The sequence below is a fragment of the Bombina bombina genome, chromosome 2 (assembly GCF_027579735.1).
Source record: "Bombina bombina isolate aBomBom1 chromosome 2, aBomBom1.pri, whole genome shotgun sequence".
Lineage (NCBI taxonomy): Eukaryota > Metazoa > Chordata > Amphibia > Anura > Bombinatoridae > Bombina > Bombina bombina.
The window spans coordinates 212,797,103-212,822,397 of record NC_069500.1 but is presented as its reverse complement, the minus strand read 5'-3'; the positions used below and the strand labels follow the sequence as shown (position 1 = coordinate 212,822,397).

Here is a 25,295-nt window from a genome sequence, read left to right as displayed (position 1 = left end):
AGGCTTCTGTTGATCAGATATGTAGGGCAGCGACTTGGTCTTCACTGCACACTTTTACCAAATTTTACAAGTTTGATACTTTTGCTTCTTCTGAGGCTATTTTTGGGAGAAAGGTTTTGCAAGCCGTGGTGCCTTCCATCTAGGTGACCTGATTTGCTCCCTCCCATCATCCGTGTCCTAAAGCTTTGGTATTGGTTCCCACAAGTAAGGATGACGCCGTGGACCGGACACACCTATGTTGGAGAAAACAGAATTTATGTTTACCTGATAAATTACTTTCTCCAACGGTGTGTCCGGTCCACGGCCCGCCCTGGTTTTTTAATCAGGTCTGATAATTTATTTTCTTTAACTACAGTCACCACGGTATCATATGGTTTCTCCTATGCAAATATTCCTCCTTAACGTCGGTCGAATGACTGGGGTAGGCGGAGCCTAGGAGGGATCATGTGACCAGCTTTGCTGGGCTCTTTGCCATTTCCTGTTGGGGAAGAGAATATCCCCCAAGTAAGGATGACGCCGTGGACCGGACACACCGTTGGAGAAAGTAATTTATCAGGTAAACATAAATTCTGTTTTTAAATAGGACATATTTTGATAATGTACCATCTGAGACCTACTGGGATAGTATTTGGTCAGAGGAATATTTTACTTTATACCATATGATTATTGTATAAATTCCTCAATGTATTTATACAATTGTCTGTCTTGTTCTGTGCTCCCAGATCTATTACTATAACCCTGGATGAATAATCAATGGTTACTTTACCACAAAGGCCAATAATTCATATTGATCCCTAGGGTTAATTATTTATGCAGACTGGCTCCTATCTTGTGGAACTCTCTGCCTCGCTCCAAGACTCCCCTAGTTTTGAAAGCTTCAAGTGCTCCCTAAAGACTCTACTGTTCAGGGATGCATAAAACCTAGGCTAACCTTACTTTATACCAGTTCCTCTCCTCCATTGCTATCCCCTGAACCCCCTTAGCATGTAAGCCTGAGTCCAGCTGTTTGTAGATCACCTTCTTAAGAGCTGACTACAACAGTGCAACTCTTGGCAGGGCCCTCTACCCATTTGATCCCTATAATTGTTTTGTTGTACTCCGCTTTTGTTTATAGCGCTGCGGAATCTGTTTGCGCTCTACAAATAACCAATAATAATAATAATAATAAAATAATAATAATGCACTTACATTTTCCCTCTAAGTACAGTCTCTTACCCATTTTTTATTAGATTAATAAAAGTTCTGTTTTATTTCCTTTATATTTTTTGCCTTAGTTGTCAGGGCAGAGAGTGCTGAATGGCAATCTGTAGTGGAATTCTTTTTCTTTTTCCACAACTCTAACATAAATTTTGTTATGCAAAGCACCGCTCCCAGATATATAACCACAAATATAAAAAGTTATATTGACACTAACATTAACCAGACTGCGGGATTGCCCATTTGTAGTGCCATTGTTTACTCATTTGCTATATACTTTAGGGCTTTGCCCTATTATATTTTGATATATGTGCAGAGTAAATACCCTCCCTCATCCAAAACTGCATTTCTCAATTCAAGGACCACTCAATGCGATAGAATTACATAATTAATAAGTACTTAAAGTGAATGTCAATTTTGATGCTAAAGTGCCCCGGGTTTTAAAAATTCGATTAAAAACAGGGTTACTTAAATTCATCAAAATTTACATTTCACTCCTGTTGTGAAAAAAACGTACCTTTTAATATTGACAGCAGCTCCAGCTTCCTCTGGTCGTTGCAAGCCATTTCTGACGTCAGAAATTATGGATAGGTCATCTTCCAATCACAGCTTCCCCCCCTGGGCGAATCAGTGTCTGATTAAACGCCATGATTGGAGGAAGTCGGATTCCTCATTTTAGACCCAGGAAGAGGCTTTGCGACGGGTGGAGGAAGCTACAGCGGCTGTCAAGTTTAAAAGGTAAGTTTTTTTTTTTGTTTTTTGTTTTTTTTGTTTTTTTCAAAACAGGAGTGAAATGTAAATTTTGATGAATTAAAGTGCCCCTGTTTTTAATTGAATTTTTAAAAACCGTGCACTTTAGCATCAAAATTGACATTCACTTTAATAGAAAGACAATGCAATAGCACTTACTCTGAATTTCAAATAAGCAGTAGATTTATTTTTTTATTTTGTTTTCTGAAACATTTTTCTCCCATTTGCTGGCCCCCTGTATCAGGTGACAGACATAAGCCATTCAGAGACTAGTATTCGTATACCCTGTCTGCTTGTGTAGTGGGCACATGCTTAGTAGGATCTTGTTCCCCATAAATTGTAAATATAGAAAAACTGCAAAATTTGATAATGGAAGTAAATTGGAAAGTTTCTTAAACCTGCATGCTCTATCTAAATCATAAAAGGTTATTTTGACTTGAGTGTCCCTTTCAGGACCTGCTAATAGTTCATATTTTCAGTAGTAGAAAACTAATTAACCCTTTCACTACCGGGTTAAGACAAACTTGCCCAAAATACTAGAGAATTTTTAGCATTTTTGCTATCACCCCATTTAAACAGAAATAAAGCCTTGTTTTTTATTTGCCTGTCAAAACTATAAATATATATATATATATATATATATATATTTCTTTCATGTAATTAGCAAGAGTCCATGAGCTAGTGACGTATGGGATATACATTCCTACCAGGAGGGGCAAAGTTTCCCAAACCTCAAAATGCCTATAAATACACCCCTCACCACACCCACAATTCAGTTTTACAAACTTTGCCTCCGATGGAGGTGGTGAAGTAAGTTTGTGCTAGATTCTACGTTGATATGCGCTCCACAGCAAGTTGGAGCCCGGTTTTCCTCTCAGCGTGCAGTGAATGTCAGAGGGATGTGAGGAGAGTATTGCCTATTTGAATGCAGTGATCTCCTTCTAAGGGGTCTATTTCATAGGTTCTCTGTTATCGGTCGTAGAGATTCATCTCTTACCTCCCTTTTCAGATCGACGATATACTCTTATATATACCATTACCTCTGCTGATTCTCGTTTCAGTACTGGTTTGGCTATCTGCTATATGTAGATGAGTGTCCTGGGGTAAGTAAGTCTTATTTTCTGTGACACTCCAAGCTATGGTTGGGCACTTTGTTTATAAAGTTCTAAATATATGTATTCAAACATTTATTTGCCTTGACTCAGAATGTTCAACTTTCCTTATTTTCAGACAGTCAGTTTCATATTTGGGATAATGCATTTTGATTTGACCATTTTTTCTTACCTTAAAATTTGACTTTTTCCCTGTGGGCTGTTAGGCTCGCGGGGGCTGAAAATGCTTCATTTTATTGCGTCATTCTTGGCGCGGACTTTTTTGGCGCAAAAATTCTATTTCCGTTTCCGGCGTCATACGTGTCGCCGGAAGTTGCGTCATTCTTTGACGTTATTTCGCGCCAAAAATGTCGGCGTTCCGGATGTGGCGTCATTTTTGGCGCCAAAAAGCATTTAGGCGCCAAATAATGTGGGCGTCTTATTTGGCGCGAAAAAATATGGGCGTCGCTTTTGTCTCCACATTATTTAAGTCTCATTTTTTATTGCTTCTGGTTGCTAGAAGCTTGTTCTTTGGCATTCTTTCCCATTCCTGAAACTGTCATTTAAGGAATTTGATCAATTTTGCTTTATATGTTGTTTTTTCTCTTACATATTGCAAGATGTCTCACGTTGCATCTGAGCCAGAAGATACTACAGGAAAATCGCTGTCAAGTGCTGAATCTACCAAAGCTAAGTGTATCTGCTGTAAACTTTTGGTAGCTATTTCTCCAGCTGTTGTTTGTATTGATTGTCATGACAAACTTGTTAAAGCAGATAATATTTCCTTTAGTAAAGTACCATTGCCTGTTGCAGTTCCCTCAACATCTAAGGTGCAGAATGTTCCTGATAATATAAGAGATTTTGTTTCTGAATCCATAAAGAAGGCTATGTCTGTTATTTCTCCTTCTAGTAAACGTAAAAAATCTTTTAAAACTTCTCTCCCTACAGATGAATTTTTAAATGAACATCATCATTCTGATTCTGATGACTCCTCTGGTTCAGAGGATTCTGTCTCTGAGGTTGATGCTGATAAATCTTCATATTTATTTAAAATGGAATTTATTCGTTCTTTACTTAAAGAAGTTCTAATTGCTTTAGAAATAGAGGATTCTAGTCCTCTTGATACTAATTCTAAACGTTTAGATAAGGTATTTAAAGCTCCTGTGGTTATTCCAGAAGTTTTTCCTGTTCCTAATGCTATTTCTGCAGTAATTTCCAAAGAATGGGATAAATTGGGTAATTCATTTACTCCTTCTAAACGTTTTAAGCATTTATATCCTGTGCCGTCTGACAGATTAGAATTTTGGGACAAAATCCCTAAAGTTGATGGGGCTATTTCTACCCTTGCTAAACGTACTACTATTCCTACGTCAGATGGTACTTCGTTTAAGGATCCTCTAGATAGGAAAATTGAGTCCTTTCTAAGAAAAGCTTATCTGTGTTCAGGTAATCTTTTTAGACCTGCTATATCTTTGGCTGATGTTGCTGCAGCTTCAACTTTTTGGTTGGAAACTTTAGCACAACAAGTAACACATTGTGATTCTCATGACATTATTATTCTTCTTCAGCATGCTAATAATTTTATCTGTGATGCCATTTTTGATATTATCAGAGTTGATGTCAGGTTTATGTCTCTAGCTATTTTAGCTAGAAGAGCTTTATGGCTTAAAACTTGGAATGCTGATATGGCTTCTAAATCAACTTTACTTTCTATTTCTTTCCAGGGTAACAAATTATTTGGTTCTCAGTTGGATTCCATCATTTCAACTGTTACTGGTGGGAAAGGAACTTTTTTACCACAGGATAAAAAATCTAAAGGTAAAAGTAGAGCTAATAATCGTTTTCGTTCCTTTCGTTTCAACAAAGAACAAAAACCTGATCCTTCATCCTCAGGAGCAGTTTCAGTTTGGAAACCATCTCCAGTCTGGAATAAATCCAAGCCAGCTAGAAAGGCAAAGCCTGCTTCTAAGTCCACATGAAGGTGCGGCCCTCATTCCAGCTCAGCTGGTAGGGGGCAGGTTACGTTTTTTCAAGGAAATTTGGATCAATTCTGTTCACAATCTTTGGATTCAGAACATTGTTTCAGAAGGGTACAGAATTGGTTTCAAGATAAGACCTCCTGCAAAGAGATTTTTTCTTTCCCGTGTCCCAGTAAATCCAGTAAAAGCTCAAGCATTTCTGAAATGTGTTTCAGATCTAGAGTTGACTGGAGTAATTATGCCAGTTCCAGTTCAGGAACAGGGGATGGGGTTTTATTCAAATCTCTTCATTGTACCAAAGAAGGAGAATTCCTTCAGACCAGTTCTGGATCTAAAAATATTGAATCGTTATGTAAGGATACCAACGTTCAAAATGGTAACTATAAGGACTATCTTGCCTTTTGTTCTGCAAGGGAATTATATGTCCACAATAGATTTACAGGATGCATATCTGCATATTCCGATTCATCCAGATCATTTTCAGTTCCTGAGATTCTCTTTTCTGGACAAGCATTACCAGTTTGTGGCTCTGCCGTTTGGCCTAGCTACAGCTCCAAGAATTTTTACAAAGGTTCTCGGTGCCCTTCTGTCTGTAATCAGAGAACAGGGTATTGTGGTATTTCCTTATTTGGACGATATCTTGGTACTTGCTCAGTCTTTACATTTAGCAGAATCTCATACGAATCGACTTGTGTTGTTTCTTCAAGATCATGGTTGGAGGATCAATTTACCAAAAAGTTCTTTGATTCCTCAGACAAGGGTAACCTTTCTGGGTTTCCAGATGGATTCAGTGTCCATGACTCTGTCTTTAACAGACAAGAGACGTCTAAAATTAATTGCAGCTTGTCGAAACCTTCAGTCACAATCATTCCCTTCGGTAGCCTTATGCATGGAAATTCTAGGTCTTATGACTGCTGCATCGGACGCGATCCCCTTTGCTCGTTTTCACATGCGACCTCTTCAGCTCTGTATGCTGAAGCAATGGTGCAAGGATTACACGAAGATATCTCAAACAATATCTTTAAAACCGATTGTTCGGCACTCTCTAACATGGTGGACAGATCACCATCGTTTAATTCAGGGGGCTTCTTTTGTGCTTCCGACCTGGACTGTAATTTCAACAGATGCAAGTCTCACGGGTTGGGGAGCTGTGTGGGGATCTCTGACGGCACAGGGAGTTTGGGAATCTCAGGAGGTGAGATTACCTATCAATATCTTGGAACTCCGTGCAATTTTCAGAGCTCTTCAGTTTTGGCCTCTTCTGAAGAGAGAATCGTTCATTTGTTTTCAGACAGACAATGTCACAACTGTGGCATACATCAATCATCAAGGAGGGACTCACAGTCCTCTGGCTATGAAAGAAGTATCTCGAATTTTGGTTTGGGCGGAATCCAGCTCCTGTCTAATCTCTGCGGTTCATATCCCAGGTGTAGACAATTGGGAAGCGGATTATCTAAGTCGCCAAATGTTGCATCCGGGCGAATGGTCTCTTCACCCAGAGGTATTTCTTCAGATTGTTCAAATGTGGGAACTTCCAGAAATAGATCTGATGGCGTCCCATCTAAACAAGAAACTTCCCAGGTATCTGTCCAGATCCCGGGATCCTCAGGCGGAGGCAGTGGATGCATTATCACTTCCTTGGAAGTATCATCCTGCCTATATCTTTCCGCCTCTAGTTCTTCTTCCAAGAGTGATCTCCAAGATTCTGAAGGAATGCTCGTTTGTTCTGCTGGTAGCTCCAGCATGGCCTCACAGGTTTTGGTATGCGGATCTTGTCCGGATGGCCTCTTGCCAACCGTGGACTCTTCCGTTAAGACCAGACCTTCTATCACAAGGTCCTTTTTTCCATCAGGATCTGAAATCCTTAAATTTAAAGGTATGGAGATTGAACGCTTGATTCTTGGTCAAAGAGGTTTCTCTGACTCCGTGATTAATACTATGTTACAGGCTCGTAAATCTGTATCTCGAGAGATATATTATAGAGTCTGGAAGACTTATATTTCTTGGTGTCTTTCTCATCATTTTTCTTGGCATTCTTTTAGAATACCGAGAATTTTACAGTTTCTTCAGGATGGTTTAGATAAGGGTTTGTCCGCAAGTTCTTTGAAAGGACAAATCTCTGCTCTTTCTGTTCTTTTTCACAGAAAGATTGCTATTCTTCCTGATATTCATTGTTTTGTACAAGCTTTGGTTCGTATAAAACCTGTCATTAAGTCAATTTCTCCTCCTTGGAGTTTGAATTTGGTTCTGGGAGCTCTTCAAGCTCCTCCGTTTGAACCTATGCATTCATTGGACATTAAATTACTTTCTTGGAAAGTTTTGTTCCTTTTGGCCATCTCTTCTGCCAGAAGAGTTTCTGAATTATCTGCTCTTTCTTGTGAGTCTCCTTTTCTGATTTTTCATCAGGATAAGGCGGTGTTGCGAACTTCTTTTGAATTTTTACCTTAAGTTGTGAATTCCAACAACATTAGTAGAGAAATTGTGGTTCCTTCATTATGTCCTAATCCTAAGAATTCTAAGGAGAAATCGTTGCATTCTTTGGATGTTGTTAGAGCTTTGAAATATTATGTTGAAGCTACGAAATCTTTCCGTAAGACTTCTAGTCTATTTGTTATCTTTTCCGGTTCTAGGAAAGGCCAGAAAGCTTCTGCCATTTCTTTGGCATCTTGGTTGAAATCTTTAATTCATCTTGCCTATGTTGAGTCGGGTAAAATTCCGCCTCAGAGAATTACAGCTCATTCTACTAGGTCAGTATCTACTTCCTGGGCGTTTAGGAATGAAGCTTCGGTTGACCAGATCTGCAAAGCAGCAACTTGGTCCTCTTTGCATACTTTTACTAAATTCTACCATTTTGATGTATTTTCTTCTTCTGAAGCAGTTTTTGGTAGAAAAGTACTTCAGGCAGCGGTTTCAGTTTGAATCTTCTGCTTATGTTTTTCGTTAAACTTTATTTTGGGTGTGGATTATTTTCAGCAGGAATTGGCTGTCTTTATTTTATCCCTCCCTCTCTAGTGACTCTTTTGTGGAAAGATCCACATCTTGGGTAGTCATTATCCCATACGTCACTAGCTCATGGACTCTTGCTAATTACATGAAAGAAAACATAATTTATGTAAGAACTTACCTGATAAATTCATTTCTTTCATATTAGCAAGAGTCCATGAGGCCCGCCCTTTTTTTGTGGTGGTTATGACTTTGTATAAAGCACAAATATTCCAATTCCTTATTTTATATGCTTTCGCACTTTTTTATCACCCCACTTCTTGGCTATTCGTTAAACTGAATTGTGGGTGTGGTGAGGGGTGTATTTATAGGCATTTTGAGGTTTGGGAAACTTTGCCCCTCCTGGTAGGAATGTATATCCCATACGTCACTAGCTCATGGACTCTTGCTAATATGAAAGAAATGAATTTATCAGGTAAGTTCTTACATAAATTATGTTTTTTTTTTTTTTTTAAGTAGACAACCCAAGGTATTGATCTAGGCCCATTATAATATATTTCATGCCACCATTTCACCGCCAAATGCAATCAAATGAATAAAAATATATATATATATTTTCACAAATTTTGGGTTTCTCACAGAAATTATTTACATACTTCTTGTGCAATCATGGCACAACTGTTTGTAAAAGTTTTTCTGGGATGCCCTTTGTTTATAAATAGCAGATATATATGGCTTTGCCATTGCTTTTTGGTAATTAGAAGGCTGCTAATTGCAGCTGTGCACCACATTTCTATTATTCCCGACAGTGAAGGGGTTAATTAGGTAGTTTAACAGGTTAATTATAGCTCTAGTGTTGGGATTAGCCTCCCACCTGACACTTCCCAGCCCCTGATCCCTACCTGATCGCTCCCTAAACGCTCTCTTCCCTTCCCCACCTCCCACTGGTAACCCCCATCTTGGGTAATGGCAGACAGTCTGCCAGTGTGAAAATATAAGGCTATTTTAATTTAATTTATTTTTTTGCATATTTATTGTAGTGTAGTGTCCCTCCCACCCACTGTCTTTTATGTAGGACCCCCAGATCACCTTTTCTGTAGTGTAGGTGCCCCATCCCTTCCTGTCCCTTTATTTTTTTTATTTTCCGTAGCGTAGGGCTATCCCTCTTCCTCCCGCTGGCACCAACTGAAGATCATTACAGACAGTGACACACAGTGATCAGGTATCTGCCCTCATATGGAGCCGGAGCACCGATCGCGGCATATGCGGCAGATGCCTGGAACTCCAGCTCTCGGCTCTAACTTACCAGCCAAGAGTATTCGAGCTTTCTGAAGCGAAGATGTATTTTATACGTCTTGCAGTTGGATAGGCAAAGTACTGCAAGACGTGCGTGTGTGTATGTATATATGTGTATATGTATGTATGTGTGTATATACAGGTGGCCCTCGGTTTACAACGGTTCAATGTAAGCCGTTTCAGAATAACAACCTTTTTTTCAGTCATGTGCCTGCTATTGAAAAGCATTGAGAAGCAGTGCATTGATTAAAATAGCCTGTAGGTGGAGCTGTCCACTTGTGTTGCAGCAAAGATATGCAAGCCAAGCAAGCTGAAATTAATTTGTGTAACTAGACCTGAGCTATCGAGCAGTTTTCAAAGGAACAAGATCTTCCTGTCTATAAATCAGTCCAGATTGAAATGCATAGAAAGAACTGTTTGCAGAAAAATGCAAGTAAAGTCTGTGTTGTGTGATTATTTTATTAGGTTTATAATGCTGTTTAGCAAATGTTTTTGTTAATTTAACTTAGTTTAATTATATATTCTGTGTTGTGCGATTATTTTATTCGGTTTAAAATGCTGTTTAGCATTTAAAGTCTTCATTTCAAAGCTTTTAAAATAATGTATTAGGTGTTACTTATGACAATTTTGAGAAGGGCCTGGAACCTAACTCTCTCACTTCCCATTGACTTACATTATAAACTGGGTTTCAATTTACAACGGTTTCGATTTACAACCATTCCTTCTGGAACCTAACCCCGGCGTAAACTGAGGGCTACCTGTATATATTTGTGTGTGTGTAGAGTTTTGTAGTGGAAGATGATTAATATGTGTCAGACACATGTAATTGTTTTATTTTTAATACCTTTTTTTTTCACGTGTAAAGAATAATCTTTGTAATGTTTAGAATGTGCTGATTTTAAAATCGTTTGGTGTCAGACTTTTATTAGTTTGTTATTATTATACTCCTTAATCTGCATTGGGAAAGATGCATTAATGCACAATATCGCCACAATAGAACATGCATTTTTTTTTAAAAAGTTTCCAATTTACTTTTTTGATAAAATTTAAATTATTCTTTGTGCACGTCTGGAGTTCTATGATATTGTTAAAAGCATTCTTACAATACTCCTACCTTATAGTGCTCCAAGCAAGTGCGCTCTTCTAAGCCTACCTACTTTTCAACAAAGGATACCAAGATAATGGAGTACATTTTTATTGTAACATTTTAAAAAGCTCTAGTTCTCTCTGAATCATAAAAGGAAAAAATGGATTTTAATGTTCTTTTAATATTAAATTATAGAAGTGTTTCATAATTTTAAACAATATTTTTACCTTATTTTTTTCCAGTTGGCACAGCAGAATATAACAGCTCTTTTTATATTAAAACGTTATCTGGGAGACTTTTTTTTTTAAATTAATATTAAGGCATTCCTCTTCCTCGGAATAAGTGGACTTTTTAATTTTGCTTAACCTTTTATCTTGTTTGTATATATTATTGCAGAAAATGAAAGAAACTATATTTAATTTGCATGGGGAAGTGATAAGAAGAGAAGCAGAAGAAACAAAATGTGTTCTTTAAAAACACATTTGTATGCCTTTTATATTTGTACAATAAAATAACTCTTACAAAACTTACGTTTAAACTTTTGTTTTCAATTTCTATTTATTAGTCAATTAGCTGATTGGTTAGGATGTGTCCGTATTTATTTTTGTGAATTAATATGTTGTAACCTTCAATTTCACAGAATACTTGGCATATTTTGGAAGTGCGCAAGGATTGGTAAGTTTTAATTTTACTTGTTATTGATAGAAAACTAGGGTCCTATATGTTTGTGTAAACATAGTGTTTCAGTAATATTTAGTTTCACATATTTGAGGGGGAAAATATTTATTTATTTCTCACATTTCTTCACTCGGTTTTATATTGAATGTGAGACTTTAGTCTAAGTGACCATTTAATGTACTAGTGTATTTTTACTATGGTGTAAATTAGGGATGCGCGTTCGGATCCTTCGTTAGTATCCAAAGGCGGATACTCATGGCATTCTGCTCTTTTCCGAGACGGGTTTATTCTTGTGAACGTTCAAATCACTAAGATCTGGATTTGCACAGATCTTAATGTGTTGAACTTTCACAAGAAGAAATCTGGCTTCGAAAAGAGCTGAATGCCACAAATGTCGTCCTTCCGCATTCGTATCCTTCCCTAATGTGCATAACTTATAGTAAGTTATTTGTAACCGCCTAAATCCAATTAGTTTCATTCTTGTTTTACTAGTTGTAGTATGTCCAAAAAGGGGTAACTTCTGCCATTTTCCATTCACTGCAGATGGGATCACACACTCTTATTGTATTACAATGCCAGTTAGGTATATGCTTTATGTCACATTGGATTAGATAGGTATCTTTTCATAAATCTTCAGATTACTTGTCTTTCCTATTTGGAGTTGAGTCTGCAAGCTGATGAGGCTAGTCCTAACCGTATTCATAGTATAAAGAACCTAAAGCCGTTAGGGAAAGGTTTGTAGCAGAATTAGCCTTGAGAAGCCTGCAGTGAGCTTTTCAAATGCTGAGAATTAGAAAACCCATTTCTCCTGTTAAGTGTAGTCAGTCCACGGGTCATCCATTACTTATGGAATATTTCTCTTCCTAACAGGAAACTGCAAGAGAATTACCCAGCAGAGCTTGCTATATAGCTCCTCCCCTCACCTGTCATACTCAGTCATTCTCTTGCAGCCTAACTAGATAGGAAGCTGTGAGAGATCTGTGGTGTTTTTTTAACTTGGTTTATTTCTACAATCAAAAGTTTGTTATTTTTAAATGGCACCGGAGTGTGCTGTTTATTCTCAGGCAGCTTTAGAAGAAGAATCTGCCTGGGTTTTTTTCTATGGTCTTAGCAGACGTAACTAAGACCCACTGGCTGTTCTCATCTGAGGAAAAGTGAGGTAACTTCAGAGAAGGGGAATAGCATGCAGGGTCCCCCTGCAACAAAGAGGTATGTGCAGTAAATTATTTTCTGAGGAATGGAATTGACTGAGAAAATACTGCTGATACCATTGTAAAGTAAGTTCAGCCTTAAATGCAGCGATAGCGACTGGTATCAGGCTGATGTGTGTGTGTGTGTGCACTGAATGTATTTTCTAAGGAATGGAATTGACTCTGAAAATACTGTAAATACTGAAATAATGTATGAGCCTTAACTGCAGTAAAAACGACTGGTAGCAGGCTTGTAAATAATAATACATAACTTTTAAATGTATGTTTAAAACGTTTACTGGCATGTTAATCGTTTTTTGTGAGGTACTTGGTGATAAAACTTATTGGGGCTTGATTTTTACCACATGGCCATTTTTGTTTTCTGCATAGAAACAGTTTCTGAGCTTCCCCACTGTTGTAATATGAGTGGGAGGGGCCTATTTTAGCGCTTTTTTGCGCAGTAAAAATTCAGTCACAATCTGTCTACTTCATCCTCCATGATCCAGATCGTCTCTAGAGAGCTCAGGGGTCTTCAAAATCCATTTTGAAGGAGGTAATCAGTCACAGTAGTCCTGTGACAGTGTATTTGACTGTGAGAAAAACGTTAATTATATAATTGTTATCCGTTTTTGGGTACTAAGGGGTTAATCATCCATTTGCTGGTGGGTGCAATCCTTTGCTAACTTAATACATTTACTGTGAAAATTTGGTTGCTATAACTATTTTTGTTCATTGTTATTTCAACTGTGTCAGTTTTTCTGTGCTTCTTAAAGGCACAGTAACGTTTTTTTATATTGCTTGTAAATTAATTTTGAAAAGTATTTCCAAGTTTGCTAGTCTCATTGCTAGTTTGTTTAAACATGTCTAACTCAGATGAATCTCTTTGTTCACTATGTTTAAAGGCCAATGTGGAGCCCAATAGAAATTTATGTACTAATTGCATTGATGCTAATTTAAATAAAAGTCAATCTTTACATGTAAAGAAATTATCACCAGACGACGAGGGGGAAGTTATGCCGACTAACTCTCCTCACGTGTCAGTACCTGCGCCTCCCGCTCAGGAGGTGCGTGATTTTGTGGCGCCAAGTACATCAGGGAGGCCCTTACAAATCACTTTGCAAGACATGGCTACTGTTATGACAGAAGTATTATCTAAGTTGCCAGATTTAAGAGGCAAGCGCGATAGCTCTGGGTTAAGGATAGAGCGCGCGGATGAGATGAGAGCCATGTCAGATACTGCGTCACAGTTTGCAGAACGTGAGGACGGAGAGCTTCATTCTGTGGGTGACGGATCTGATCCAGGGAGACTGGATTCAGAGATTTCCAATTTTAAATTTAAGCTAGAGAACCTCCGCACATTGCTAGGGGAGGTATTAGCGGCTCTGAATGATTGTAACACGGTTGCAATTCCAGAGAAATTATGTAGGTTGGATAAATACTATGCGGTACCGGTGTATACTGACGTATTTCCTATACCAAAAAGGCTTACAGAGATTATTAGCAAGGAGTGGGATAGACCTGGTGTGCCTTTTACCCCTCCTCCCATATTTAGGAAAATGTTTCCTATTGACGCCACCACACGAGACTTATGGCAGACGGTCCCTAAGGTGGAGGGAGCAGTTTCTACTTTAGCTAAGCGTACCACTATCCCGGTGGAGGATAGTTGTGCCTTTTCAGATCCAATGGATAAAAAATTAGAGGGTTACCTTAAGAAAATGTTTGTTCAACAAGGTTTTATTTTACAGCCCCTTGCATGCATTGCGCCTGTCACTGCTGCGGCAGCATTCTGGTTTGAGTCTCTGGAAGAGGCCATTCGCTCAGCTCCATTGGATGAAATAATGAACAAGCTTAAAACACTTAAGCTAGCTAACGCATTTGTTTCTGATGCCGTTGTGCATTTAACCAAACTTACGGCTAAGAACTCCGGATTCGCCATCCAAGCGCACAGAGTGCTATGGCTTAAATCCTGGTCAGCTGACGTGACTTCTAAATCTAAATTGCTTAATATTCCTTTCAAAGGGCAGACCTTATTCGGGCCCGGCTTGAAAGAAATTATTGCTGACATTACGGGAGGTAAGGGCCATGCTCTACCTCAGGACAGGGCCAAATCAAAGGCCAAACAGTCTAATTTTCGTGCCTTTCGTAACTTCAAGGCAGGAGCAGCATCAACTTCCTCCGCTCCAAAACAGGAAGGAGCTGTTGCTCGTTACAGGCAGGGCTGGAAAGTTAACCAGTCCTGGAACAGGGGCAAGCAGGCCAAGAAACCTGCTGCTGCCCCCAAGACAGCATGAAGAGAGGGCCCCCTATCCGGAAACGGATCTAGTGGGGGGCAGACTTTCTCTCTTCGCCCAGGCTTGGGCAAGAGATGTCCAGGATCCCTGGGCGTTGGAGATCATATCCCAGGGCTACCTCCTGGACTTCAAGACTTCTCCTCCACGGGGGAGATTTCATCTTTCAAGGTTATCAGCAAACCAAACAAAGAAAGAGGCGTTTCTACGCTGTGTACAAGACCTCTTACTAATGGGGGTAATCCACCCAGTTCCGCGGACGGAACACGGGCAGGGATTCTATTCAAATCTATTTGTGGTTCCCAAAAAAGAGGGAACCTTCAGACCAATCTTGGACTTAAAAATCCTAAACAAATTTCTAAGAGTTCCATCATTCAAAATGGAGACTATTCGAACCATCCTTCCCATGATCCAAGAGGGTCAGTACATGACCACGGTGGACTTAAAGGATGCCTACCTTCACATACCGATTCACAAGGACCATTACCGGTATTTGAGATTTGCCTTCCTAGACGGGCATTACCAGTTTGTAGCTCTTCCCTTCGGATTAGCTACGGCTCCAAGAATCTTTACAAAAATTCTAGGATCACTTCTGGCGGTACTAAGACCGCGAGGCATAGCGGTGACTCCGTACCTAGACGACATTCTGATACAAGCGTCAAGTTTTCAAACTGCCAAGTCTCATACAGAGATAGTTCTGGCATTTCTGAGGTCGCATGGGTGGAAGGTGAACGTGGAAAAGAGTTCTCTATTACCACTTACAAGAGTTCCCTTTCTAGGGACTCTTATAGATTCTGTAGAGATGAAAATTTACCTGACAGAGGCCAGGTTATTAAAACTTCTAAATGCTTGCCGTGTCCTTCACTCCATTCCACACCCGTCAGTAGCTCAGTGCATGGAAGTAATCGGCTTAATGGTAGCGGCAATGGACATAGTACCATTTGCGCGCCTGCATCTCAGACCGCTGCAATTGTGCATGCTAAGTCAGTGGAACAGGGATTACTCAGATTTGTCCCCCCTACTAACTCTGGATCAAGAGACCAGAGATTCTCTTCTATGGTGGCTCTCTCGGCCACATCTGTCCAAGGGGATGACCTTTCGCAGGCCAGATTAGACGATTGTAACAACAGACGCCAGCCTTCTAGGCTGGGGAGCAGTCTGGAATTCCCTGAAAGCTCAGGGATTATGGACTCAGGAGGAGAAACTCCTCCCAATAAATATTCTGGAGTTAAGAGCAATATTCAATGCTCTCCTAGCTTGGCCTCAGTTAGCAACTCTGAGGTTCATCAGATTTCAGTCGGACAACATCACGACACTGGCTTATATCAACCATCAAGGGGGAACCAGAAGTTCCCTAGCGATGTTGGAAGTCTCAAAGATAATTCGCTGCGCAGAGTCTCACTCTTGCCACCTGTCAGCGATCTACATCCCAGGCGTGGAGAACTGGGAGGCGGATTTTCTAAGTCGCCAGACTTTTCATCCGGGAGAGTGGGAACTTCATCCGGAGGTCTTTGCTCAACTGGTTCGTCGTTGGGGCAAACCAGATCTGGATCTCATGGCGTCTCGTCAGAACGCCAAGCTTCCTTGTTACGGATCCAGGTCCAGGGACCCGGGAGCAGTGCTGATAGATGCTCTGACAGCCCCTTGGGTCTTCAACATGGCTTATGTGTTGTTGTGATTGCCAAGATCAAACAGGAGAGAGCATTGGTGATTCTGATAGCGCCTGCGTGGCCACGCAGGACCTGGTATGCAGACCTAGTGGACATGTCGTCCTGTCCACCGTGGTCTCTGCCTCTGAGACAGGACCTTCTAATTCAGGGTCCTTTCAAACATCCAAATCTAATTTCTCTGAGGCTGACTGCATGGAGATTGAACGCTTGATTCTATCAAAGCGTGGTTTCTCAGAGTCGGTTATTGATACCTTAATACAGGCTAGGAAGCCTGTTACCAGAAAAATTTACCATAAAATATGGCGTAAATATTTACATTGGTGCGAATCCAAGTGTTACTCATGGAGTAAGGTTAGGATTCCTAGGATATTGTCCTTTCTACAAGAGGGTTTAGAAAAGGGCTTATCTACTAGTTCGTTAAAGGGACAGATTTCTGCTCTGTCTATTCTTCTACACAAACGTCTGGCTGAAGTTCCAGATGTTCAGGCTTTCTGTCAGGCTTTAACTAGGATTAAGCCTGTGTTTAAGTCTGTTGCTCCGCCGTGGAGCTTAAACTTAGTTCTTAATGTTATTCAAGGCGTACCATTTGAACCCCTTCATTCCATTGATATCAAGTTGTTATCTTGGAAAGTTCTGTTTTTGATGGCTATTTCCTCGGCTCGGAGAGTCTGAGTTATCTGCCTTACATTGTGATTCTCCTTATCTGATTTTCCATTCAGACAAGGTAGTTCTGCGTACTAAACCTGGGTTCTTACCTAAGGTAGTTACTAACAAGAATATCAATCAAGAGATTGTTGTTCCATCTCTGTGTCCTAACCCTTCTTCAAAGAAGGAACGACTTTTGCATAATCTGGACGTAGTCCGTGCCCTGAAATTCTATTTGCAGGCAACTAAGGATTTTCGTCAAACTTCTTCCCTGTTTGTCGTTTACTCTGGACAGAGGAAAGGTCAAAAGGCTTCGGCTACCTCTCTCTCTTTTTGGCTTCGTAGCATAATACGATTAGCCTATGAGACTGCTGGACAGCAGCCCCCTGAAAGGATTACAGCTCATTCTACTAGAGCTGTGGCTTCCACCTGGGCCTTTAAAAATGAGGCCTCTGTTGAACAGATTTGCAAGGCTGCGACTTGGTCTTCGCTTCACACTTTTTCAAAATTTTACAAATTTGACTCTTTTGCTTCCTCGGAGGCTGTGTTTGGGAGAAAGGTACTTCAGGCAGTGGTTCCTTCTGTTTAATGTTCCTGCCTTGTCCCTCCCTTCATCCGTGTACTTTAGCTTTGGTATTGGTATTCCATAAGTAATGGATGACCCGTGGACTGACTACACTTAACAGGAGAAAACATAATTTATGCTTACCTGATAAATTCCTTTCTCCTGTAGTGTAGTCAGTCCACGGCCCGCCCTGTTTTTACGGCAGGTCTAAATTTTAATTAAACTCCAGTCACCACTGTACCCTATGGTTCCTCCTTTCTCGTATGCTTGGTCGAATGACTGAGTATGACAGGTGAGGGGAGGAGCTATATAGCAAGCTCTGCTGGGTAATTCTCTTGCAGTTTCCTGTTAGGAAGAGAAATATTCCATAAGTAATGGATGACCCGTGGACTGACTACACTACAGGAGAAAGGAATTTATCAGGTAAGCATAAATTATGTTTTTTTCCTCAGTCAAATAGCATGAAAAGGGGACAAAATAAATAATGAAGGTATATTGCAAAGCTGTTTTACTATCCATAACAAAACATTTTATATTTAAAATCTCAAGATGTTTGCTGTACCTGTTTAATGCTTCCATCATTTAGGCATGACCTTCTACCTGTAAACTGTGGCTAAGCTTTTAACCAAATTGTTTCTACAATCAAATCCTCTGGTACAACTGTCTCTCTCGCTCGCTCTTTTGCGCGCTCGCTCTTTTGCGCGCTCGCTCTTTCGCGCGCGCGCTCTTTCTCTCGCGCGCTCGCTCTCTCGCGCGCTCGCTCTCTCTCTAGCTTTGGACCATCATCATATTGACTTTGATGTTTTAGCTCTGAAAATCTAGTTCTCTGTTACATTGGTTGGCAAATTCTATTTGGTGGTTGACCAAAAGCAGTGTCTTATTTAAATATGAGATCTAAAAGTTATGGGGTTTTTTTATAGATTCTGCGCTGGGGTGGTTAGTTTTGGTTACAGAGAAATTAAGGGAAAGGTACTACTTATTTGTGCTTATAAACATGTGACTGCTTAAGTCTACATAAGATACATAGTTCTATAATATGTTTTCTAGATTATTTTAGCGAAGGTTTCCCTTGGTTTTACCAGTGTTGATTGTGTTTTTTTGGGGGGGTGTTTCCCGCTTCTCCATATGTGTGTTTTTACCCCTTACAGGCTCTAAAATGTAATATTCCATTTTTAAAGTTGTGTACAGTAAAATGATTACATAAATGTTGCATTGCATCTGATTCTTGTGGTATCTGAATGTTACTATGGGTGTGTGAAGACAAGCAATATATATACTTGCCATGAAAACAAATGTTTTTATTAAGACTGGTTTTGTGCTTCCAATGCATTTGGCAAAAAAGAGGGGAAAAGGTTGTCCTCATCATTGTTAAAAAGTTAGGCACCCTAAAGACTTATTGGAATGTTTATATCTACTCCAAGAAAGCCCAAGTAATATACTCCTGCACAAACTGATTTATTATTTGGGCTATACCTTTTTGTCACAAAGAATGAAAGCTAGTTTTGTGAATAAATTGTGATTGATAAAGGCTACAGGAACCCCAGCTGTTGACTCATTATTTTGTGATCCATAGTCATGAATATTGATTTAGTCGGTTTAAAACTTTCCACTAGATGGAGCTGTTGTGTACAGACACCTTTACATCTTTTGTATTAATTGTATCTCATACTCAAAAATTGTGTTTTAGAGATTTCTATTCTTTATAGTAAAAAACAACTTTTATAAGAAATTATGAGTTGATTCTAACTAAGTTTTGGTATGTGACACCAAACAAGGAGTTTTATATTTAAAATCCTTTAGAAAAGCGTATCATTAACCTTTTTTAATAGGAAATTCAATAAAATGTAGATAAATTATTTGATTATTTTTTTAACATTTCAGCTATCTTTTTCTTCATTTCTTTCTTGCAAACAATTTATTATTTTCTTTTTGTTTCAGGTGAACGAAAAAGTCCATATGTTGCTGTATGCTGTGTGGTGATGGCCTTTAGCATTCTATTTATGCAGTAGCCTAATAAGTATCCAGTGATGATTTTTCTGTTTTTTAATCAGAAAAGCGTTTCGGTCATCATGCAAAATGTATGTAAAGAAACAAAAATGTATGGTTTTGTGCTCTGAATAGTCAAGATCCCGAGGTATCGCGGTATGGCTGTCAGAGACAACTGCAACACATTGTGGACCAAGGCCTTTTCAACAGAAATCAATCCCCTTTTTTAAAATGGATAACAAACCACACATTACATTTTTGCAGACATTTTTTACAATTGCAGGTTTCTGTTAATCTGCAAAAATGTTTCTCCCCAATAAGCAATATAAATATTAGAAACAAATGACGTGAAAGGTGATTTGTAAGTGTTAAACATGTGAATGATCTGGAAAATAAACGTATTTAAAAACAATTATTACGTGTTTTTCTGTGTCAGCAGTCTAATTTTTTTATGAATTGAAGAAACATTTTGATGCAAAAATTGCATAGGTGTGCGCATTATTCGTATTTTGGATATTCGTTTGACAAATGAATGCTGAGTATGGCAGTGGGTAACAGCATTCTTCTATTTTTGTTGCTGGATATATTAGTGTTATAGTGCTATCCGCTGCCTTATTAAAGTGAATGTAAACTTTAATGAATTAAAGCCCAGGATCAAAAAGTAATCCTAAGCATCTTTGTAAACTTTAATGAATTAAAATTGCCCTTGTTTTTATTTTTTTAAATAAACAGAACGCCAATCCTTAGCCCACATCTCCTGCTTTCTTTAGCATATAGATGATGAATACAGCTCCCTCCAATCGTGGCGTGCCCCACGAGCTGGATGCCAAAGGGGGCACACAACAATTGGAGGAACCCGGAATCGTCATCGATCTGCTAAAGAAAGCAGGAGCTGCTGGATGGGAGATCGGCATTATGTTTACATTAACGCAATGGTGTTTGTTTTTAAAAATAAGCATCTTTGTAAACTTTAATTCATTTTAGTGCCCCTGTTTTTAAGATTTTGTGATCCTGGGCTTTAATTCATTAAAGTTTTACATTCACTTTAATTTGTCAGACGAATATCCGAGTAATGCACATACCTACATAGCCTGTTCTGATTTGTTAGCTAAAATAAGTTGTGCAAAAATGACAATCCTTTAGAAAAGCTTATCTTGTTACTTCTCTTTGCCTCTAGTGCAAGGAGGAGGTGAAGTAATTATATATTTTTTGTTTTGTTTTGAAGCCAGGGCAGGCTTGCTCTGATCTTTCATCAAAATCTGGGTCTAGCCGTACTCCACTTTAGTCTCTTCAGCAGGGCAGTGGTGGCTTTACAGCAGTTAGGAACTTGAGGTGGGCGTTGCTGCGTTTTCCTAACATGTTGCTGCCCTGGTATTGAAAGCCTGAGTAGGTTTACTCTGATCGTTTTTTTATTCACAAGTCATTGTGAGGAGCAGGATCCTCTCATACCGGGTGAGCTGTCCTCCTGCCGGACAGCTGAATGTGCAGGTAAGTGCCTTTTGTCTTCTGGGGCTAGGAGGCTGGCACTGCAGGGGCTCAGACCTATATGTATTTATTTTAGGACAAGAAATTCTTAATAAGGACAATTTATGGCAGTGAGCAGGCACTTTCATGTGATTGGGGAGACTTAGGAGTTAATCTACTTCAGGATAGAAGGGGTTAACCCTAAATTGAGGCTCTGATTATTTATATACTAATCCTCAAGCCTATGTATAGAAACATTTGGTACAGTGGGTTCAATCCTTATGTACTTTGGATTTTATTAAGGGGAGAAATGAGGAAAAGAACAAAATCTGTGAGATACGATTTTTATGTTTTGTGTGTCTTGAGGAGAGCATGCGCTCCCTTTCTGACGTCTTGGTTTTAGTGTAGGTGGGGGGGTTTACTCCCACTTTTATTTGTTGGAAGAAGTACTCAATGCGATTATTGCATTCCCTTGTGGCCGGATGAAGCGTGATGTTTGCGTGCTTCGTCTTAATTCAGCCTTTGTTGCGCCTCCTTCTTCCAGAGACGGAGCGGCGCCATTTTGGTTATAGGAATACTGCCTGTAGTCCCGCCTTGTTCTCCAGGTGGAGATCGGAGCAGCGCTCTTGTGGCGCAAGATACATTTTTTTTTTATTTTATTTTTTTTTGGAGGTGAATCTGCATATAGTTCCCAGTGTTACGAGCCGCATATGGTCATTCTTCCCTCAGCAGTGCAGCAACAGCAGTTCGAGTCATATTGGCTGAATCAGCTGGATGCTGCTGCTTTGTTGTGTTTGGAGATTGTTAAAATACCACAATAGACAGACTATTTTATTATGTGACATGAATAGTATACAACGATTTTTAAGATCCTTTATAAAAGTACATACACTGTTGTTGTTATAGCCAGTATGAGTTTATCATCTTTAATTAAGACTCAATGTGGGGCTAATGTACTTGGTAGAACAGTGGGCTGTTCTTGAGTATTAATTTGAATTTGTCTTTAATTTTAAAGACTATTCTTTTTATGCTTCTTTATTAACTAGGTTGTGCAATGCCTCAGATGCTTTGTTGCTTTGGACCCTCTTTTCTCCCAGGATTATGCTGTTTAGATACGTAACAGCTTCTCCTTTACGTCCAAGCCTTTATGGCGTCATAGGCAGTGCCCTGTGGTTCCCCTTAGTTTCACAGATCAGGTATCATTGCAATAGATGTTACCCTCTGAGCCTCATATCTCCCAGGATAATGCTGTTTATGTAATGCCACAGTTTTCTCCTTATCTGTCCCAAGCCTCTGTGGCGTCACATGCAGTGCCCTGCGATTCCTCTCAATCTCCTGGAGGAGTTGTTTTGCCTACAGATTTGCAGGTCAGGTATCCTCTGCGGTATCTGCGGCTTTATCTGTTTTCTTTTCCTTACCTACAGGGAAAATGCAAGAGGACATTTAAGTTTCAGACAGTGAGGTTTGTGCTTCACATTCTGCTACGCTGTTTGTTCTCTCTCTTAAGTCTGGTGAGGAAGCTTCACCAGTAGTTTCTGAGGGCGAAATATCAGATTTGGACAGTATAATTCCATCATCTGATGCTGAAGTCATCTCCTTCAGATGAGATGTATGCTTGCACACCTCATGTACTGTTATGGGAGGTTTTAGCTACTTGGACGACATCATTACACCTGTCATTGTCAACCCTTGGGAGTTTTGTAAATTTGATCATTTTTATGATGTTCCTTCCTTTTGAGGAATTGTTTCTAGAAGGGCTATGGAAATCTTCACAGGTGTAGGAGAAGCTAGGGATGCCTTTCTCCCTGTTTCTCATCCTTTAAAGGATTTTACCTGTTGCTGACTCCAATAATGTGCCCTAAGTAGAAGGGAGCTTTTCTACTATGGCTCAGAGAACTTTGCACCCTATGGAGGGTAGCTGCTCCTTTACGGATCCATGGAAGAAGCTGAGGGTTTTATTGTTCTTCTTTTAGAGCAATGTCTGGTCTTATTAGACTTGATGTACTAGCCGTCGAGCTTGTGCCTGGAATCTTCAGCTGAGAAGCCTACCTGTGGTTTAGTGGTACAGCCTAGGCTTTATAGTTCTGCAGTTGCAGGTTCTATATTTTTTGTTTCCTCCTGTCCCTCGCTTCTGGTGTCTCCTTTTAAGGATGAGACTTTGTTTGGACTTGAGTCCAATTTTAAGATTTCCTCCGAGGGGCAGCTTTCTCTTTCTGCAATCCAGGTATGATGAGAGGCATTCCTTGAACTGGGTTTAGGACCTTCCTCTCTGGGAGTGATCGTTCCAGTCCCAGTTTGGGAACAGGATTTAGGTATTTACCTCTAGTAACTCAGATTCTGACCTTCATGTGGGGCCTGTTCATCAAACATATGACCTAAAGAATTTATTGTTCCCTTGATACGGAATCTCCTCAAGTTTCTGAGTTCCATCATCCTAGACAGACTTTTAGGTCTTGGAGTATTGCAAGGGTGTTTTTCTGGACAATATAGGGCTCAGGTGTCATCCTTCCTTTGAGCTGATTCTCCTTTAGAGATCTTGTCCATCTTTCCCAGGGATGGGAAATGAATCTGTAAAGGAGTTTCCTTGTCTCATATACAAGGGTGATTTATTTGGGTCTACCGCCACAATACCCTGAATGCACCCGATTCCATCTGATCTCGGACGTTATGCAGGGCGAGGCCTGGTCAGTACCTGGATGGGTGTCCGCCTGGGAAGACCAGGTGCGGTAGACTCGGATATTAATAGATTCTCTATCTAGGAGAAGATATCTAACAGATGTCAGATAATCAAGGTTTCTTCCTTTTCTTCTATCTGTAATCTACTGTCCGACCAACGGCAGGCTCTAGTGGCCTGGTGGGTAGCTTAGCCATCTTGCAGCCAGGAGGATGTGAGTTTGGATCTAGCTGCAGTTGAATTTCCTTCACTTTTCAGTGACTTTCTGTATGGAGGGAATTGGTTGGATGGTTCCCTTGGACATCCTTTCCTTGTTTTTTTGGGTTTTTTTTTTCTTCCATAAAATGGAGAACTCTCGGATCTATCTCAGAGAATAGATTTAGTTTCAGTTGACAAGAGATTCTCTCCTGTAGTGTTTTTTCAGGAGTATCTGTCTCAGGTGGCGTGCGTCTGGAGACATTCATGGGTGATGTGACCATGGACATCGACCTGCTGGGCTGGTAAGCAGTCTGGGTCTAGTTAAGTGTCTGCTCTCTTCTTTAACTTCTATGGAGTGGAGAGCGATTTGCAATTATCTGATGACTTGGCTTCAGTCGTTTTTAGCTTGGTTCCAGTCGGACAATATCACCTCAATGGTTTATTTCAACTATCGGGGAGGAACTCGGAGTTCCTTAGCCATGTAGGAGGTGACTTGCTGTCTGCCATCCAATTTCCAGGGGTGGACTTTTAGGAATTGGAGATAGATACAGTATAGGAGCGCCAAAAGGCTATTGTATATGTTACAGGATATAGAATATTAGGTAAAAAACTAAACCAACATGAGGGGGTACAGTTATCGAACGATAATATCATCTATGGTTAGAATGGATCATAAGGGCATAAATAACCACTAGAGCATAGTTGCACTAAGAGTGTTCTAAAATATATATATATATATATATATATATATATATATATATATATATATATATATATATATATATTGGAAAAAGAGATGCGATAGAAAAGTTAGGGCGCAAAAGTAAATACAATTGATATAATAATGCTACTAAATAAAAATAATACAATAATGTGATGATTCCCTATTGAGGATTCAACAGTGTTCAGTAAATGGACACAATAAAGGTAAATCAATAAACAAAGGACTTACTAAACTTCTTATTTACACTTGAGACAAAGAAATATCTCTTCAAAAGTAAAAACAATTCATACAATTAACAGAAGAAAACAATACATATAAAAATTAATAAAATAAAGAATAAATGATCATAATAGTAATAATGTTGGAGACTGCCTGATCCCAAAATGCAGGTCTCCCTAGGGGTGTCTACTTACACTCCTTTACCTCAAAGGTAAAGTGCCGCGTAGTATCAGTAGAAAACTCCCTTTGATCTCCAGCTGTCCAGAAAATAGGGTAACGACTTGCAGGACTTTAATCAAGATATTTGTCTTTGTTGGAGTACTATTATCCCCTCCAGATGGCCATGAGCATGAAAGACAAATAAAGATAATAATAGTGCAACCCCGTATGTAAAGTGTAACAATTTACTTTATTAAATACAGTGCACTCACATTTAAAACCCTCAAAAATATATGAGGTATTTTAAGGCAATATAAAATCAAAGTCTAGCTGTTCCAGCCAGCAGAGTTTAGCGAGTAATGTTCTCAGATAGTTGATTCACAGCTATCATGTGCTAAAGTTCAAGACAAATAAATAACAGTCCTGGTTATCCTATTCACACTTGTGGTTCTGTCCTTACGCGTTTCAAAGGCATTCACACATTGCAGCCTT

General features: G+C 39.5%; 1 protein-coding gene and 1 pseudogene across 2 annotated transcripts in view; both read left to right on the top strand.

The window, feature by feature from the left end:
• The window catches only part of TMEM167A (transmembrane protein 167A), a 132,663-nt gene extending 112,886 nt beyond the window's left edge, over window positions 1-19,777 (top strand). For both annotated transcript variants that reach the window (XM_053701469.1, XM_053701468.1), the window contains exons 3-4: window positions 10,984-11,018; window positions 19,318-19,777. In XM_053701469.1, coding sequence (XP_053557444.1) covers window positions 10,984-11,018; window positions 19,318-19,388 — 106 coding nt within the window. In that variant the 3' untranslated portion in view covers window positions 19,389-19,777. The remainder of the gene's footprint in view (window positions 1-10,983; window positions 11,019-19,317) is intronic.
• A 3,666-nt stretch (window positions 19,778-23,443) lies between these two features.
• LOC128650802 (uncharacterized) lies at window positions 23,444-23,562 on the top strand (annotated as a pseudogene).
• Window positions 23,563-25,295: the final 1,733 nt, after the last annotated feature.